At 43.2% G+C, this 17,761-nt stretch overlaps 1 protein-coding gene across 2 annotated transcripts in view; it reads left to right on the top strand.

Moving 5' to 3' along the window:
• Positions 1–17,434, top strand: part of CRCP (CGRP receptor component) — a 39,521-nt gene extending 22,087 nt beyond the window's left edge. For both annotated transcript variants that reach the window (XM_055135244.1, XM_055135245.1), the window contains exons 5-6: positions 11,175–11,232; positions 16,429–17,434. In XM_055135244.1, coding sequence (XP_054991219.1) covers positions 11,175–11,232; positions 16,429–16,575 — 205 coding nt within the window. In that variant the 3' untranslated portion in view covers positions 16,576–17,434. The remainder of the gene's footprint in view (positions 1–11,174; positions 11,233–16,428) is intronic.
• The last annotated feature ends 327 nt before the right edge of the window (positions 17,435–17,761 follow it).

The following is a 17,761-nucleotide window of genomic DNA, read 5'->3' as shown; positions in this document are numbered from 1 at the left end:
TTGCTGTGTTTAAGACTGCCTGTAATAGGACTTACTGTGTTAAATAGAAATAGTGTAAGCAACTTATCTTTGTTTTGGTTCTTAGAAGACAAGCTCATAGAGGCGAAGTTCTTAGAGGAAAGCTTTCAAACTTTACCGTTGATTATGTGTTAGTTGTAGGATTTTCATACATTTTTATTATATCAGGGATATACTGTTCCTAGTTTGTTGAGTTTACTCATCATGGAAAAGTTGAGGGGGTGGAGCTGGAGCAATAGCACAGTGGGTAGGGTGATTGCTTTGCACGCAGCCGGCCTGGGTTCGATCCCCAGCATCCCATATAGCCTCCCGAGCACCGCCAGGAGTAATTCCTGAGTGCAGAGCCAGGAGTAACCCCTGTGTATTTCCGGTTGTGACCCCCCCCTCAAAAAAAAAGTTGAATTGTGCCACATGCCTTTTTCTGTATCAATGAGATAATTATGTTTCTTTCATTTTATTAATGTGGTGTATCACACTGACTAATTGTATGTTGAATTATCCTTGTTTCCCATGAATTAAACTACCACTTGGTGATTATGAGCACCTAGTAAGCATTAATTTAAATCAGTAATTTTGTTAAGCTTGCCGGGCTCTCCGAAAGGGACAGAGGAATCGAATCCAGGTCGGCCGTGTGCAAGGCAAATGTCCTACCCGCTATTCTATCAAGAGTATCCTGCCCACACGGCAGAGCCTGGCAAGCTACCTGGGGCGTATTCAATATGCCAAAAACAGTAACAACATGTCTCACATTGGAGATGTTACTGGTGCCCGCTCGAGCAATCGATAAACAAGGGGACGACAGGGCTACAGTGCTAATTTTGTTAAGGATTTTGCTGTAATTTAAGTGATACTTTTTCTTTGTCTGTGCCAGGATTTGAATCCAGGGCCTCACATGTGCTCTACTGTTGAAAATACTCTCTGACATAATTTTTCTTTAAGTGATTAGTAGAATTCACCATTGAAGACATATGTTACTGGCTTTTTTATGTTATAAGGCTTTAGATTATTGATTTAGGCTCATTATGATAGGTGTAATTAGTTTTTCTTCATTATTCTTGGTAAGTTCTATTCTCTTTGGATCATAATTATGTATTTTTGAGGCAAAATATTACTATACTTGTTCTTTGATAATTAGAAACGTTAAGAGTATTCACCTAAAAGGTTGGGTTGGCCCACAGCCAACCTTCCACTCTTCCTTATTGGAAACCAGTGTAAATAATACTAGTTGCATGAACCAGGGAAGATTCATATCTCACCGTACAATCACAGTAACATTCATTTATTGACCTATTTGCTATCTCTTTCTTTTAACATTCTCATTTAACTTTAATTTTCACAGTAATCAAGGACTACTGTTGCCATTTAGATTATTGGAGTGGGGACATCAGTTTGAGTCCTTTAGGTTTCACATTTAACATTTTTCTTACTGCTTATCTTTACTTATTCCAATTTTTTTTATTTTTTATTTTTTTGCTTTTTGGGTCACACCCGGCGATGCACAGGGGTTACTCCTGGCTCTGCACTCAGGAATCACCCCTGGCGGTGCTCAGGGGACCATATAGGATTCTGGGATTCAAACCTGGGTTGGCCGCGTGCAAGGCAAACGCCCTACCCGCTGTGCTATTGCTCCAGCCCTCAATTTTTTTTTTTAAACTCATTTTTTGGGGGCTTCTCAAGCATTGCCCAGGGACACAGGTGTCACTCCCAGTGACACTTGGTGGAGCATTTCGTGCTTGTGCCAGGAGTGGGGTGCTGCTCTCCAGTGCTGGGGGCTCAGGGGCGTGCCCGGCAGTGCTGGTGGGGAGAGGAGTGTTTGCAGGTATCCAGCGGGGGCCTAGCACAGGCAGTTCTGTAAGTTGTCTCCCTGACACCCTGCAAACAGTTTAGTGGCTGAGAGGGTGGGGGTGGCAGGGTGACTCTTGCTGGGCGGCTAAAGTTAATTTGGGCAAGAGCCCGAGCAATAACACAGCCGGTAGAGCACTTGCTTGCATGCAGCCAGCCCAGGTTTGATCTTCGGCATCCTCTATGGTCCCCTGAGCACTGCAAGGAGTGATTCCTGAGTGCAGTTATGAAACCGCTGAGCACACACCTGGGCATGGGCCAGACCCTAAAAGAAAAAAAGTCATTCAGACATTACTCTGCATACTTTCAAGATTGATAAAACAGACTTGAAGTATGTAGCATTTAGTGAAATAAAGCAGTAGCTGAATCCTCCCTGTACTATGGCTTTGTTGTCAACCTTTAGTACTTTTTTTTTTTTTTTGCTTTTTGGGTCACACTTGGCGATGCACAGGGGTTACTCCTGGCTCTACACTCAGGAATTACTCCTGGCGGTGCTCGGGGAACCACATGGGATGCTGGGCATTGAATCCAGGTCGGCCTCGTGCAAGGCCAACGCCCTTCCTGCTGTGCTATCACTCCAGTCCCCCTTTAGTACTTTTGTACTTCTGGCGTTTATAGTTGGGGTCTGAAGTAATAAAGTAGGAGGCTGAAATAGTATATCAGTTAAGGCATTTACCTTGCACTTGGCAGACCCGAATTCATCCACAGCATCCCATATGGTCCCTCGAGCAGTGCCAAAAGTAATTCCTGAGTGCAGAGCCAGGAAAAACCCCTGAGCCCAAAAAATCCCTGAATAACCCCAGAAGCCAAAAAAAAAATTTTCACTAAAGTAAGTAAAGTAGTAAAAATTATGGTGCCTGCATAATTGTTTTTTTGTAGCTGAAAAACATTTTGAGAAGCGCAAATCATCAAATAAATTAGAAATTAGAGATTAGCTCTGAGAATAGGGTCACTTCTCTAAAACTGAGAGGAAAGGTAAGAAGAGGACATGTAAATACAGGGTATTTTGATTTTGGCAGACTCAGGAGGCCCTGTTTTTTTTTTTTTTTTTAACCATCCAGGCTGGCAGGTTAATTCAAAGGCCTGAGAATGCGATGTTGCTTGGGCCCTGAGTCTCAGGGATTCTCCGGGCCACACAGCAGTGTAGGGGGCCCTCCTCACCTGCATCTTGCTACGTTCAGGAGACCGTGTTTTGTCAGGAATCAAACCTGAGTCAGGTGCATTCTGGGCATGAGCCCAGCTGCCATTTCCAGGCCCTCAGCACTGGATTCTTCTGATCCCCAGAGGCAAGCGCTGCAGGCTGTAGTTACACAAACAGCCAGTAGAGGGGGGTGTTGGCCTTCTTTCCCTGTGACAGATCTGGCTCTGCCAGTCTCATTTTATAGCATGAACTGCCGAAGTGCTCTTTAATATGTTTGAATATCCCCGAATAGGTTTTCTTTTTTTCTTTTTGGATCACACCCGGCGATGCACAGGGGTTACTCCTGGCTCTGCACTCAGGAATTACCCCTGGCGGTGCTCAGGGGACCATATGGGATGCTGGGAATCGAACCCGGGTTGGCCGCGTGCAAGGCAAACGCCCTACCCGCTGTGCTATTGCTCTAGCCCCAATCCCCGAGTAGTTTTTTCCCTACCATTTTCTCAGGGAGAGGAGATTCAAATTAGTAGACCGTAGCTGTTTAGCTAGTATTGAAAATTGGGAGCTTTAATTTCCCAGGCTACTGTTGTTTTTGAGGGTGTGATTGGAAATATTTTTACCTTATTTTGTTTTTGGAACCGCACTTGGTAATACTGGGTTACTCCCAGCTCTATGCTTGGGGGTCACTGTTAGTGGTGCTGGGCCTCCTGTGTGTGCCAAGCCCTCTGAGCTCTCTCTAGCTCTCTGATGATTCTGGTGGTTACTGCATACTGTCATAGCAGCTGATGCAGCCACTCCCAAGAATTTTCTTTTAAAACTTTTAAATTGAGGTATTATGATTTATCATCATTGCATTGATCGTCGAATTTCTCGAGCGGTCTCAGTACCGTCTCCATTTGTCCTAGCCCTGAGAGTTTAGCAGCCTCTCTTTACTCGTCCTTCCCAACGGTGCTGCATTGGAGGCTCTTTCAGGATCAGGGGAATAAGACTCAGTATTGTTACTGGTTTTGGCATATGAATACGCCACGGGGAGTTTGCCAGGCTCTCCGATGGGGGCAGGAAATTTTCAGTAGCTTTATATGATTTATAATACTGTTAATGATATTTTCATTCATCCATCATTTCAACACCATACCCACCACTAGGGTACCTGTTTCACTCTACCAGTATTTCAGAGGCCCCTGCCTTCCAGTCCCCTTTTCTGTCTGTTAAATTAAATTCTGTGGAACAACAATCCAGGTCAGTTGCCTTTGGCTATTTTTCTCTTCTCGTCCCCCCCCCCCATTTGAATATCATGGTTTGCAGTTACACTTGATTTGTTACAGGCATTCGGTATTCCAACACCAATCCCACCCTCAGTGTGACCTTCCCACCACTGTCGTCTCCATTTTCCCCAGCCACCTCGCAAGCCTCTTTAGCAGGCCCACAATGATTTATTTTATATTTCGTGTTACCACTAAATGGCTAAAGATTGAAAAAAAAAATTACTTCAGTAAAAGAAAATTTGTGAAAATTGTCTCACCATGGGGACATGAAGTTCTTGTCTGAGGGTTTACTAAGCTGTTGTTGCTAATTGAGGCTTCTGCGTTAATATTTTTGTTAGTGGAGCTTAGTTGGCTTCTATGTTCCATTCCTAGCTAATGTGATGTGCTCCTGCTGGGATGTTAATATTGTAGAGTTTGGAGGTGTCGTTCCTGGGCACTCCATGGAGGCATGGCAGCAGCCGTTGGAGTGTGAGTGTGGGGCTGAAGGGGCTTTGGTAGGGTGGGAATTTGGCTGACCCCCGTTCTTAGATTGCCCTGGAGTCTCATTTAGGGACTGGACATCTGAGAAATTTTTGCAGCTGTTTGATCTCTTTCAAGATGTAATTGAGTCTCTGGAGCAGGGTTAGTAGATGAGTTTACGTGGCTGTGGTGGTGGCAGGACATGTGTGTGGCTGCCGGGACTTGCAGGACAGCGTCCACCCCAACTCCTAGACGGTCTGGAGTTTTCAGCCTTTGGCACTCTGTTGCTCCTTTACTGTGTGAGTCTTTAGGTCCCACATATGAGAGAAATCATTCTGTGTTGTCCCTTTCTTCTGGCTGACTTCACTATACCTACTTGTAGTGACACATTACATGATTGTGTTCTTTCTCACAGCTGTATAGTATTCTATCACATGCTTGTGCATACATGTACACACAGAGATGCCCAACTCTATTCATTCATCCATAGTTGGACATTTGGGTTCTATCCATATCTTGGCAACTTCAGTGAACTTAGGTATGTATATCACTGTCACTGTCATCCCGTTGCTCATCGATTTGTTTGAGCAGGCACCAGTAACGTCTCTCATTGAGAGACATATTGTTACTGTTTTTGGCATATCCAATACGCACGGGTAGCTTGCCAGGCTCTGCCATGCGGGCTCCATACTCTTAGTAGGTATGTATATAGTTATGTGAATTAATGTTTTTGTGTTTTGGAAGTAGATGCCAAGAAATGGTATTACTGCGTTGTATGGGAGTTTTTTTCTTACTTTTTGAGAACTCCTCATGTTGCTTTCTATAGAGGTGGAACCAGATGACATTCCAGCCAACAATGATTGAGGGTTTCTTTCTCATTACATCCTGGTAAATAATTATAACAACTCTGGTTATTTTCAGACTTTTTGATACATGTCATTCTCTCTGGTGTGAGATGGTATCTCGTTTTGACTTGTATTTCTTAATAATGACAATAGAGTCTTTTTCATATACTCATTAGCTACCCTTATTTCTTAGGGAAGTGTCTGTTTATCTCTCCTGACCAGTTTTGGATGGGATTGTTGGAATTTTTTGTTTGTTGTCAAGTTATGAATGCTTTCTATAAATCAAGGGTACTAGCCCTTTAAGTGATGTACTATGTACAAATATTTACTCTTATTCAGTAAGGCATCTTTTTACATTAGCATGAGTTTCTTTTGCCACACAAACCATTTTTAACTTATTCCCATTTGCTGGTTTTATTTTTGATGTGTATGCCTCTCTGTTCAGTTTATTGGAAACATCTCTAAGGTCTATTTTCTGGAGTGTTCTGCTGATGTTTTCTTCAATATATTTTGTAGATTCTGATCTAATCTCAGGTCTTTAATCCACTTGAACTAAGTTGTGAACATTTTCAATTTAATTTTTTTCTATGTAGCTATCCAGTTTTCCCCAGCATCATTTGTTGCAGAGCCTTTTTTCTTGCTGTACTTCATGTACTTAGCTTCTTGTCATGGAGTAACGGCCTATTAATCTAAAGGTTTGTATCAGAACTCTCAGTTTTGTTCCATTGGTCTGTAAATTTGTTTTACCAGTGCCAGTTATGATTACATTAGCTTGTAGTACAATTCAAAATTGGGAAATGCAATATCTCCCATCTTCTTTTTTTTTTCTCCCTCTCTGAGAATTGCTTTGGAGTTTTATGGTTTCATAAAAATTTTAGTAGTTTGTTACAAGTCTTTGAAGAACCATTGAAAATTTAATGGGGCTTACCTTGAATCTGTGTAATATGTTGGGTTGGAAAGTTACTTTGACGGCGTTTATTCTTCAAGTTCATGAACAGGAAGTATTTTTCCATTTCCTTATGTCATCTTCTATTTCTTTCAGCATTGATGTGTAGTTTTCACTATATCAATCTTTCATCTCCTTTGTTAAATTGATTCTTAGGTACTTAATATTTCATGAAACTATTTTGAAATGGGTTGTTGTTACTTCTTTTTAGTTTCTTATTTTTATACAGATATACCATAGATTTTTGTGTATTAAATTTGTGGACTGCTACCTTGCTGTACTGGTTTATTTTTCCTGGAGGTTGTTTTTGGTGTTATTTTTTTCTAGGGTCTTTGGGACTTTTATATGTATTACCTTGTGGTCTGCAAATAGTGATTATATTTGAACCTCTTTTTCAATTTGGATCTCTGATATCTTTTCCTTGTATGCTATGGCAAAGGCTTCCAATTGGAATGTTGGAAAAGCGAGGTGTTACTCTCAGTGGGGAAAAACTGAAAGTCTTCTGTCGAAGATCAGGGACAAGACAAGGATGCCTACTCTCGCCACTTTTATTCAGTATAGTAGTAGAAGTACTTGTCGTAGCAATTAGTGAAGAAAAGATATCAAGGGCATCCAGATAGGAAAGGAAGAAGTCAAGCTCTCACTGTTTGCAGGTAACATGATACTATACTTAGAGAACCCTTAAACTTCTACCAAAAAGGTCCTAGAAACAATAGGTCTGTTTCGTAAAGTGGCAGGTTACAAAATCAGTACCCAGAAGTCCATGGCTTTCCTATATGCAAATAATGAAAGAGAAGAAAGAGATATTTAAAAACAGTCCTGTTCACAATCGTGCCTCAGAAAATCAAGTACCCAGGAATCAGCTTAACTGAGGAGGCAAAGGACCTGTACAGTAAAGGAGGTAAAGAAAGCTACAAAATGCTACTTCAAGGGTTGGCACAATAGCACAGCGGGTAGGGCATTTGCCTTGCACGCTGTGGCCAACCTGGGTTTGATTTCCCAGCATCCCATAATCCCATATAGTCCCTTGAGCATTGCCAGGAGTGATTCCTGAGTGCAAAGCCAGGAGTAACCCCTGAGCATCGCTGGGTGTGATCCAAAAAGAAAAAAAAAAAAAGCTACTTCAAGAATTAAAAGAGGACATAAGTAAATAGAAACACATCCCCTGCTCATGAACTGGAAAAATTAACATGGTGATACTTCCCAAAGCATTATACAGATTCAGTGTGGTCCTATAAGGATACCCATGGCATTTTTTCAAGAAATTGATCAAACACTCCTGAAATTCATATGAAACAATAAGCCCCCATGAATAGCTAAAGCAATCCTTGGGAAAAAGAAGATGGAGGCAACACCCTCCCCAACTTTAAACTGGACTGCAAAACAGTACTAATTTAAACAGTATGGTATTGCACTAGAAACAGACACGCAGAACAATGTAATAGAGTTGAATATTCTGACACATACCCTCAACTGTATTGTCATTTAATCTTCGAGAAGGGGCAAGAAATATGAAGTGGAGCAAGGAAAACCTTTTTAACAAGTGATGCTGGGAAAACAAGTGGCCTGCACAAAAGTCAGATCAAAATGGATTAAAGATCTCAACATCACACCTGAATCCAAAAGGTACATGTGAAAAAATGTAGGCAAGGGGCTGGAGCAATAGCACAGTGGGTAGGGCCTTGCATGCAGCCGACCTGGATTCGATTCCCAGCATCCCATATGGTCCCTTGAGCACCGCCAGGAATAATTCCTGAGTGCAGAGCCAGGAGTAACCGCTGAGCCAGGTGTGACCCAAAAAGAAGAAGAAGAAAAAAAGTAGGCAAAGACCTCCATGATATTGAAGCTAAAGATATCTTCACAGATGAAATGTCACTTGACCAAGCAAGTGGGAGCAAAGATAAACACATGGTACTGCATTAAGCTAAGAAGCTTCTGCACCTCAAAAGAGACAGTGACCAAGATACAAAGACAGGCTCTGGAATGGGATACCTTTCTGATTAGGGGTTAATATCCAAGATAAACTTGTAGAACTTTACAAGAAAAAAAACATCCAGCCCCATCAAAAAAATGGGGAGAAGAAATGAACAGAAACTTCCTCAAAATAAGAAATTTGAATGGCCAAAAGGCACATGAAAAAATGCTGTTCATCACTAGTCATCGGGGATCTGTAAATCAAAACAGCAATGAGATATCATCTCACACCACAGAGACTTGCACACGTCTAAAAGAACAAGAATGACCAGTGCTGACGTGGATGTGGGGAGAAAAGGAATCTCTTTCACTATTTTTGGAATGCTGAGTGGTCCAGCCTTTTTGGGAAATAATTTGAACATTCCTCAAAAATGTTGAGAAATTGAGCTCCCGTGTGATTCAGCAATACCACTTCTGGGATTACACCCCGGGGCCCAAAAATACATAACAGAAACACCGTCTGCACTTCTGTATGTTCTCCGCAGCACCATTCATGATAGCCAGAATCTGGAAACAACCGAGAACAGGTGAATGGATAAAGAAACCTATGGTACAGCTATACAATGGAATACTATGCAGCAGTTAGGAAAAATGAATTCATGAAATTTGCTTATAAACGGATGGATATGGAGAGTATCATGCTGAGTGAAATGAGTCAGAAGGAGAGAGACAGATAAGAATGACTGCATTCATTTGTGGGATAATGAAAAATACATAGTAGAAGACATGGCAGTAGCTGTGGGATGTGGGTGTGGCTGCCGGAAGCACAGGGGGTTAGGGTGGGCTGCCCCCGCTTCTGTGGGATCTTCTGAGTCCCATAGAGAACTGATACAAGGTCTCCCACTTTACTGGCAGAGAGTTGTGCTGATACTAAGGCCCTGTGCCTTTCCAGCCGGACTTCTGAGCGTGAGTGGGTGGAGTAGAGTTGTGGTGTGCACGGTTTGGGGGTTGGTGTGTCTGAGTTGGGCAGTGACAGTGGACTGGTGCAGGTTGGGAATTCCAGAGGGATGTCCAGCTGCGGAGCCGTCTGCCAGCTCTGAGCCTCCCAAGAACGAACGAACTAACTAATTAACTAACTAACTAACTAACTTCCTTACTTCCTCCCTCCCTCCCACCCTTCCTTCCTTCATTCCTTCCTCCCTCCCTCCCTCTCTCCCTCCCTCCCTCTTTCGTGGGGCTGGAGCGATAGCACAGCGGGTAGGGCGTTCCATTCCCTTATGATCCCCCGAGCACCACCAGGAGTAAGTCCTGAGTGCATGAGCCAGGAGTAATCCCTGTGCAACACTGGGTGTGACCCAAAAAGAAAAAAAAAAACACTTTTGTGATTACGTTTCAGTCATACAATGCCAGTGCCCATTCTCCACCACCAATGTTCCCAGTATCCCCTCCTGCCACCCCCCCACACACACACACCCTCCCACACACACACCCCTGCCTCTGTGGCAGACACATTCCCTTTTACTCTCTCTCTCTCTCTCTCTCTCTCTCTTGAGGTATTATGGTTTGCAGTACAGGCAGTGGCCATCATGTTTGGTCCATAACCTACTTTCAGCACGCATCTCCCATTCCAAGCAAGCCCTTCAACCATTATTTACTTAGTGGTCCCTTCTCTGTCCCAGCTGCCTTTTCCCCCAGCATGTGAGGCCGGCTTCCAAGCCACGGAGCAATCCTCTTGGCCCTTATCTCTGTTATCCTTAGGTGTTAGTCTCCCATTCTGTTACAAATGAGTGCAGTCATTCTGTGTCTGTCCCTCTCTCTCTGACTCATGTCATTTAGGATGATACTCTACATGTTGATCCACTTACATGCAAATTTCATGATTTCATCTTTCCTAGCAGCTGCATAATATTCCATTGTGTATATGTACCAAAGTTTTTCTAACCTGTCATCTGTTAGCTGGTACTTGGGTTTTTTCCAGATTCTGGCTTTTGTAAATAGTGCTGCAATGAACATACGAGTGCAGATGTCATTTCTACTATATTTGCCTCCCAAGAATTCCTTTTTTTTTTTCTTTTTGCTTTTTTTTTGGGGGGGGTCACACCCGGCGATGCACAGGGGTTACTCCTGGCTCTGCACTCAGGAATTACTCCTGGCGGTGCTCAGGGGACCATATGGGATGCTGGGAATTGAACCCGGGTCGGCCGCGTGCAAGGCAAACGCCCTACCTGCTGTGCTATCGCTCCAGCCCCCCCAAGAATTTCTTAAAAGTGTGAACCTAATATTCTTAGTCATTCTAAGACAACCAATTAAAATGGTTTTGTTAATCTTTATTTTCTATAGTGTGAATTAATAAAACACTACTTTTTTCATGTTTTTAATAAAATTTTCAAAATGCCAATAATGTTTGTAACACACATATCTAGTAACCTAGTGCCTGTAGGATTTCTTTTTTCTTTTAAAAGTGAGTGCCTCTTAATTTCCATTCTGTTGTGTGTGTGGGGGGGTGGGGGTTGTGTGTGCGCGTGCGCATGCATATGCTGTTTTTTATACTCCACTGAGGATTTTATTGAAGGCATTCTCTCATGTTATAATGTAAAGCACCAAGGGCTGGCCATGTGCCAAATGACTCTCTCATTTGTTATCTGGCAGAGTTCTGATTTTTAATCTTTCTGGTCAAGACTAGATATTTATAGAGGTACACAGGTTTTTTTTTTTTTTATGCTTGTTATTTTTTTTTCTTCCCACAGAGCTGAAAAACTTCAGCTGCTGAATCACAGGCCCATGACTGCTGTTGAGATCCAGCTGGTGAGTGAGGCAGGCCGAACTTGTGGGTCTGGTTTATGAGCCATAGAAAGGGTAAGAAAGGCCGAGAACAGGCAAGCCAGGAGCTGCCAGTCTGGGAAAGACTGCACTACCACCCCGTTTTATAAGTGGACGGAAACTTCATCAATTTGACCTACTTAGTATGAACTCAGGGAAAGTGTAAAATGGGAGGAAATTTAAATTTAATTCTTTCTAGGTTGGGGATGTGGCTCAGCAATAGAATACTTGACTTGCATATGTGAGGCCTTGAGTTTGATCCCCAGGGGAGCAGGGGTGGGGGGTCATCAAAATAAATATATTTTCCTTTTATCAGGTCTGACCCTGTGATCTGGCAGCTCTTTGTTTCCGTGATAGTCTGCATCACTCTGGCCATTGCTTTCCTGTTGGGGTTATTGCTGACCAGATGTTGCATAAAAACATTAGCCATTAGACTCATCATGACTCTGGTGGAATCTGAATCTGTCTCTCTCAAACCCCCCAGTTCACCCTGATTATTATTTCTTTTCTCAGTTAACAGATCTATGTGAACTTCCCCATTTGCACTCTCTCTCTCACTCTCCTAGCCCACGTTCTCCAAATCTGGAAGTCATTTTCTTCCTTCCGCCTTATTTCCACTTACTCCCCACAGTCTGTTACTTCTGCCTCCTATTCTTTCCCTACTGTACTGCATTAATTTCTGTCACCTTTCCTCAGCTCAGCACTGGCAGCAACCTGATCATTCTCCATGCTTTGGTTCACACACCCTCTAGTCCATTTTCTGTACCACCGTGGTTTCCCTGTATAAAACCACTTGGAGGCTTGTCATCTGCAAAACTCTAAATTGCATAGCTTTAGAATAGGTGTAATACATGGCTGTGATGGTGTAAGGAGAATGTGAAGTTGAGGCCCAGTGACACAAACTGAGTAGTTACTATATTATATTGGCATATTAGAGCAAGTTCAAACTATCTGTTGTATATGCAGAACAGAAATACTGGACATTTACTGCCAGTAAAACAAAAACCAAAATGGCTGGAGAATTACTAAAATGAAAATAAAAGTTTCCAAAGTCAATTTTAGCAATACTTAGCTCTGGTCAAATTTCTTCCAGAAAGGCATGAAAAAAAAAATGCCTACTAGAGTGATTTTGAAAAAGAAAATTCTAATGTTTTTTAAAGGGTCACGGGATATTTAATGTTTGGCTAGTGCTGCTGCTGCTTCTTATTTGGGCTGCTGAGGGTTAATTCTCTTCAAAATGCATCCAAAATTAAATTAGAAAATTCCTTCCATAATGGGTGCCCTTCTGGGAGAAAGACCTTTAAGGCTAAGTAAAGGATTTTTTTTTGTGGGGAATGAGTGGAGGTAGCCTCAGTGTTCTTATACTTTTGACTGTGTTAGAGATTCAACTTATAAAAGAAGGAAAAAACTGAACAAAGAGAATTTAATCCCTTTCCTTCTGGGTTAAAGATCACATGTCATTTCTCTTCCAACTTTAATCAGCAACATGTGTTCTTCATGGCTTAATGACAGATGGAGAGAAGAGATGAGGAGGAGGAGGAGTGTGACCTCATCTCAGACCCTGTTGGGGCTCTCTCCTTGCTTGGTGAGGTTAGCTGCTCTGAAGAGTGCCTCCTGGGATGCCAGGCGTGTGCCAGGGCTTTGTATATGCCTCCTTTGACTCCAGCCTTCCCACCGTCGTCTTGGCTAATGATTTAACCTGTTGCTGTGAGACATGCCCTTTCGTATGGTGATACGAAGAGAGCTGTGTGGCATCCCCTCGCACTGTTCACTTCTCCTTTCCTTGAGCCCTTAATAAAAACTGCATGTTGGAACAGCAGGACTTGGCTCAGAGAGCTGGAACGTATGTTTTATGGAGGCCTGAGTTTGATCCCTGGTCCCAATGTACCCCCAAGCACTGCCAGTGTGGCCCTGTGACCCCGAAGGCACTCTTGGGCTTGAGCAGCGCACGTTGCTGACCTAAGCACTGAACGCGTCGGGCCCACACAGCTGCACCCAGTATCGCCGGAAATGGCCCCTCGCCCTGTAAGCGTCCCTGAGCTCCTCCGAACAATAGCACTGCATGTTGTTTCCCAGCTCTTGGACCACTTTATGGCCAGAATGTATTTTAAGATTTTATTATCGAATCACTGTGAGATAGATCTTTACAAAGCTGTTCATAATTTGGTCTCAGTCGTACAGTGTTCCAACACCCGTCCCTCCACCAGTGTGTTTCCCAGCTTCGGTGTCCCCAGGTTCCCTCCCCTAATCTCTGCACCCCCCCACCCCCAGCCTGCCTCTACTATAGCCAGAATTTTTTTCCCAGTCATATTTTATTTTCCAGATTTAATAGGCTAGAGGAAATGGCAAATCATTTACTGACTCTTGCAGTATCTCTTCTTATCAGCGAGGGAGGAAAAAAATGAGGTTTTCCAGAAAGAGTGGAAACTGCAAAGAACTTGATAATTTTCCTGTGTTAACCTGACAGCTGTTTACTGTGCCTGGTCCCAGAAGTGATTCCAGCATTTTATTAGTATTCAGTTTTGGAAGCTGACGTTTCGCTTTTTTAGTTACATACTTCAGTCATGATTTGTTGCAGTCCTCATTTCTACAGATGACTGATAAGGTCTGTGAAGAAATCACACAGCTTTTGTGACTTCTGCCACTGCCTGTCTCCTATTCATTGGAACAGTTTGTGACACTCTGTCCTGAATACAGGACAGTGACCCTATGACCTTATAGGCCACTGTCCTGACCAACACTGCCATCTGTGTCTGATAGAATTGAGTGATTATTTTAAAAGAAAAGTCTAGAATTTACTTTGTGGCTTACAAACCACTGTACAGTACCTGTTTGGTCTTTACCAAAAGCATGTTTTAATTTTACATTAGCCAAAATTGAAATTTATAGGGGTTAAGGGGACTAATCGAGGTTAGATAGAAGTGCTGTTGCTTCTTTGACTTTGAGCTGTGTAAGGAAATTAGATTATGCTTGGCAGTTAGCATGAGAAACAACTCGGTCTGGGGTGACCCCATGGCAATACACACCTTACACATGTGAGTGAGGCTCCAGGTTCAGCCATGGCCCTGCTCTGCATACACTAGCGTATTCCCGGTGGCTGTGCTGTATGGGGTGTCGTCTCCACAGCAGATGTGTGACCTTCGGCCTACCACAGCTAGGTATGTGCTCACACTTCACCACCACAAAAGAAGACATGCGAACACCATGGTCAGGTATGCAACTTTTGGTGAAAACTACAACCAACATGGTATGTGAGCCACCACAGCTAAGTATGATGCGTGGCGTGCACTTATAAACACTGCAGCGCAAGTGTATGCACGCCATAGCCAGTGCATGCGTCACAAGAGAAAGGGAATAATGAAGGAATGCAAAATAATAAAGCTCAGCTGGACAACCTCTGGACATTGTAATTATGTGATTAAAAAGGTTTTATATTGACACACTTGTAATTTAAAAATCTACTTGCTATTTTGTTTTAATAAGTTGAAACCTTTGGTATCTACCTTTATTTGGGCTCTGTTTCTTTTGTGTTGGATGAAGAGGTGAAGAGCAACATTATCATTTACCCTAGTGGTCCAAGAGAGGTTAATGAGTTCTCAGTTTCTGAAAGTATCTTTATGTGTGTATTTCATTTTGCTTACTGCACTATAGTTTGTTTTCCTCATATAACTTGGTAGTTTGGGGTTTAAAAGTACCTAACTAATTATCCCTAAGAGTTCTGAGCTAACTATTGTTGATGATATTGGCAAAATTAGACAGCTCCTAAGAACTGTTACTGAGAAGTAGGTGTTACTTCTTCTGGACACTTTATCTTACTTCTGGCATCTCTAAACTCAGAGATTAGGCTGCAAGGGGGCGGCTAGTTGAATCCTGCTGTTTGGTTTCTGAAGAAAGGTCCCGCAGAGGCCATGAACCAAGCTCCCTGAATTGCTAGTCAACCCTCCAGTAGCTCTGAGAGAGGAAATGACTGAAACCTACTTGAGAGTATCACTTTAGAAAGGAACAGCTGAGTTCCAGTAAAAGATCTTATTCCTCCTTTGTTTGTGCTGCAGGCCAAGTTCCCCTTATAACGTTTAACTTCCCATTAATTTTACGGAAACCGTTCTGATTTCATATACAATGTTGTTGAGACACTTTGGTGGCCGTGACTCTAGCATTACGTATTTGAGCACTGCACAAATACTCTTATTAAGTAGTTACCTCTTATACAGTACTCGAAATTTCCTTCACCCTCTTCCCCAGAGGTATTAATTGTATATGCCAATTGTTCTTCAATTTGGGGTCATTCATTACTCAGGTGGAGATTATCTTTCCTCGGGAGTAAGTAAATTGGATTTATTTTCTTTTTCCGCCTTTCCTCCCCCCTCATTCTTTGGGCATTGATTATTAATGTTAATAATTATAAGATTATTAGATTATTAATGTTAGATTACTGCCCTTTACCAGAGCCTAGTTTTGTATGTTTAATTTAAAAATGAGTTTTGGAAAAAAAAAACTTTCACTAAAGTGAATTCACTAAAGTGAATCTTTGTTGGGATAGTGTACAGTGGTCCCACAGCTGTCACTCCACAGACTCCTGATTCCCAGGAGATGGCCAAGGGCTGCATGTTGTAAGCATTAATGTGGGTAGATCTGGCTTTAGATGCTAGTTCTTCCCCTTGCTAGGATTATTATGAGGGTTTTAAGAAATATAAAATGTCAGTAGCACATGAGCTTCATAAAGGAGTATGTTGGTCGTTGTGAAGATCAGAGGAAAAATAAGACATTTGACAGCCATCTAAAAGGGTTTTTATACTGTTCATAAGTTATAAGTGTGTGGGTTATGAAATACAAAATATATAATGTGCAGTTTGCTCCCCAGAGGTGAGTATCCTTTGCATGTACGATGCATTTACGTGGTAAGAAGATTGGGCTTAGGTCTGTCAGGGCTTTCTTTTTCTTTAACCTGCAACTTGCCTTTTTTCTTTCTTTCTCCCACTAATCATTTCGAGCAGTCACATGGGCTGAGTACCCCAGAGTCCGAACTGCTCTCCCTCCCATGGAGCAAGGTGGAGGAAGATCTAGAAATCTGAGCTGTCCCCGGTGCCAGGACTACGGAACAGCACGCGGAAGGGAGGCTGGGTGAGCCTGGGCCATGAGCCTTGTCAGTAATCCTTCTGGGACTTTTCTCTCCTTCTGCAGATGGTGGAAGAGAGTGAAGAGCGACTCACGGAGGAGCAGATCGAAGCTCTCCTCCACACGGTCACAAGCATTCTACCTGCCGGACCAGAGGCTGAGCAGAAAAACCCCAGCAGTGATGTTGCAATGGATGAAGAGGATCCAGCGTAGAAGATGACAGCCGCCCTCCCTGCCTCACGAAATGAAAAGGTCCAGCGGCTGTCTGCCAGCCACAGAAGACTGGTTTCGTCGGCTCGCCAGTATCCCTAATTTAATCCTTAGCTGGTAAATCACAGAAGGCAGTCTCTCAGAAATACGCTGTTAAACACTTGTGCCCCCCAGGGAGAGGAAACGTGACAAAAACAGACTGATACTGGAGTAGAGACGAGAGAGGACAAAGCCAGTGCTGACAGTGATTAATGGCACACTCGGTGCTACAGTGAGTCCTCTGGAGCCACTGCCACATGTGGCAGGTCCCTGTGCACAGCTGGTCGGATCCACATGGCCTTTGATGTGCTTCGTCGGATTCATTCCATTCTCACTCGGGGGCTGAGTGAGAAGAATCTGCTGGGCTGGCTCGGAACTTCCTGAGCAGCAGCAGTTTCTCCAGGTCCAAACAGCACTGCAGTGTTCTCCCCTTGGAGGACTCTCTCCAGAGCCGCAGCGATCAAGAACAGATCGGGCTTAGCTCTTCGTGGATCTCCAGCCCTGCTGCTCTCCTGGCCTGGGCTCTGTTTGCCAGCTCACTGTTGAACCCTGACCGTCTCATTCCAGTTGAAGTGGGGCACTCCAGACCGAATGTTAGTGTCAGCAGAAACAGTGGTGGCCGCCTTTCTGACCACCTCCGCTATCCTGTCCTGGGTGCGGGTGTGAGGAGCTGGGTGCCTGCTGCCGTTGGCTGTTTCATTTGCTCAGCGGGGCAAGTTGTTGCACCTTTAAGAGGAACACAGTTATGTAGCTTTTTAAATAGACAGATATACAGGAATGAAAAGTAAACGCAAATAAACTTCTCACTTACTGGTTGTTGTAATGTTGTGTCTCATTTTGAGTTTATAAATCTCAGGATAATTACTTTGTGAAGATTTGTTGATACTCAGACTTTGGAGAGTTTGGTAGAACCAGACGTGGTTGTCCTGGGTTCTGGGAGGATTGCTGAGAAGCGGATTCCTCACATGCACTCTCCTTTTCTGGGCAGAAAATGCCTGCATGAGTCCCCTTCCCAGTTTGAAACTCATTTTGTTGTTGGGAAGTTGTTTTCAGTGCTGTTCTTTCTTTCAGTCTCCCTACCTACAGCACCACAGGTAGCCAGTGTGTTCCAGTCTCAGTAGCTAAGGGTAAAGTGAGCTCTGCTTACTGG

The sequence above is a fragment of the Sorex araneus genome, chromosome 4 (assembly GCF_027595985.1).
Source record: "Sorex araneus isolate mSorAra2 chromosome 4, mSorAra2.pri, whole genome shotgun sequence".
In the NCBI taxonomy this organism is placed as follows: domain Eukaryota; kingdom Metazoa; phylum Chordata; class Mammalia; order Eulipotyphla; family Soricidae; genus Sorex; species Sorex araneus.
The sequence above is the reverse complement of the archived record's forward strand: the minus strand, read 5'-3'. Positions and strand labels throughout refer to the sequence as shown.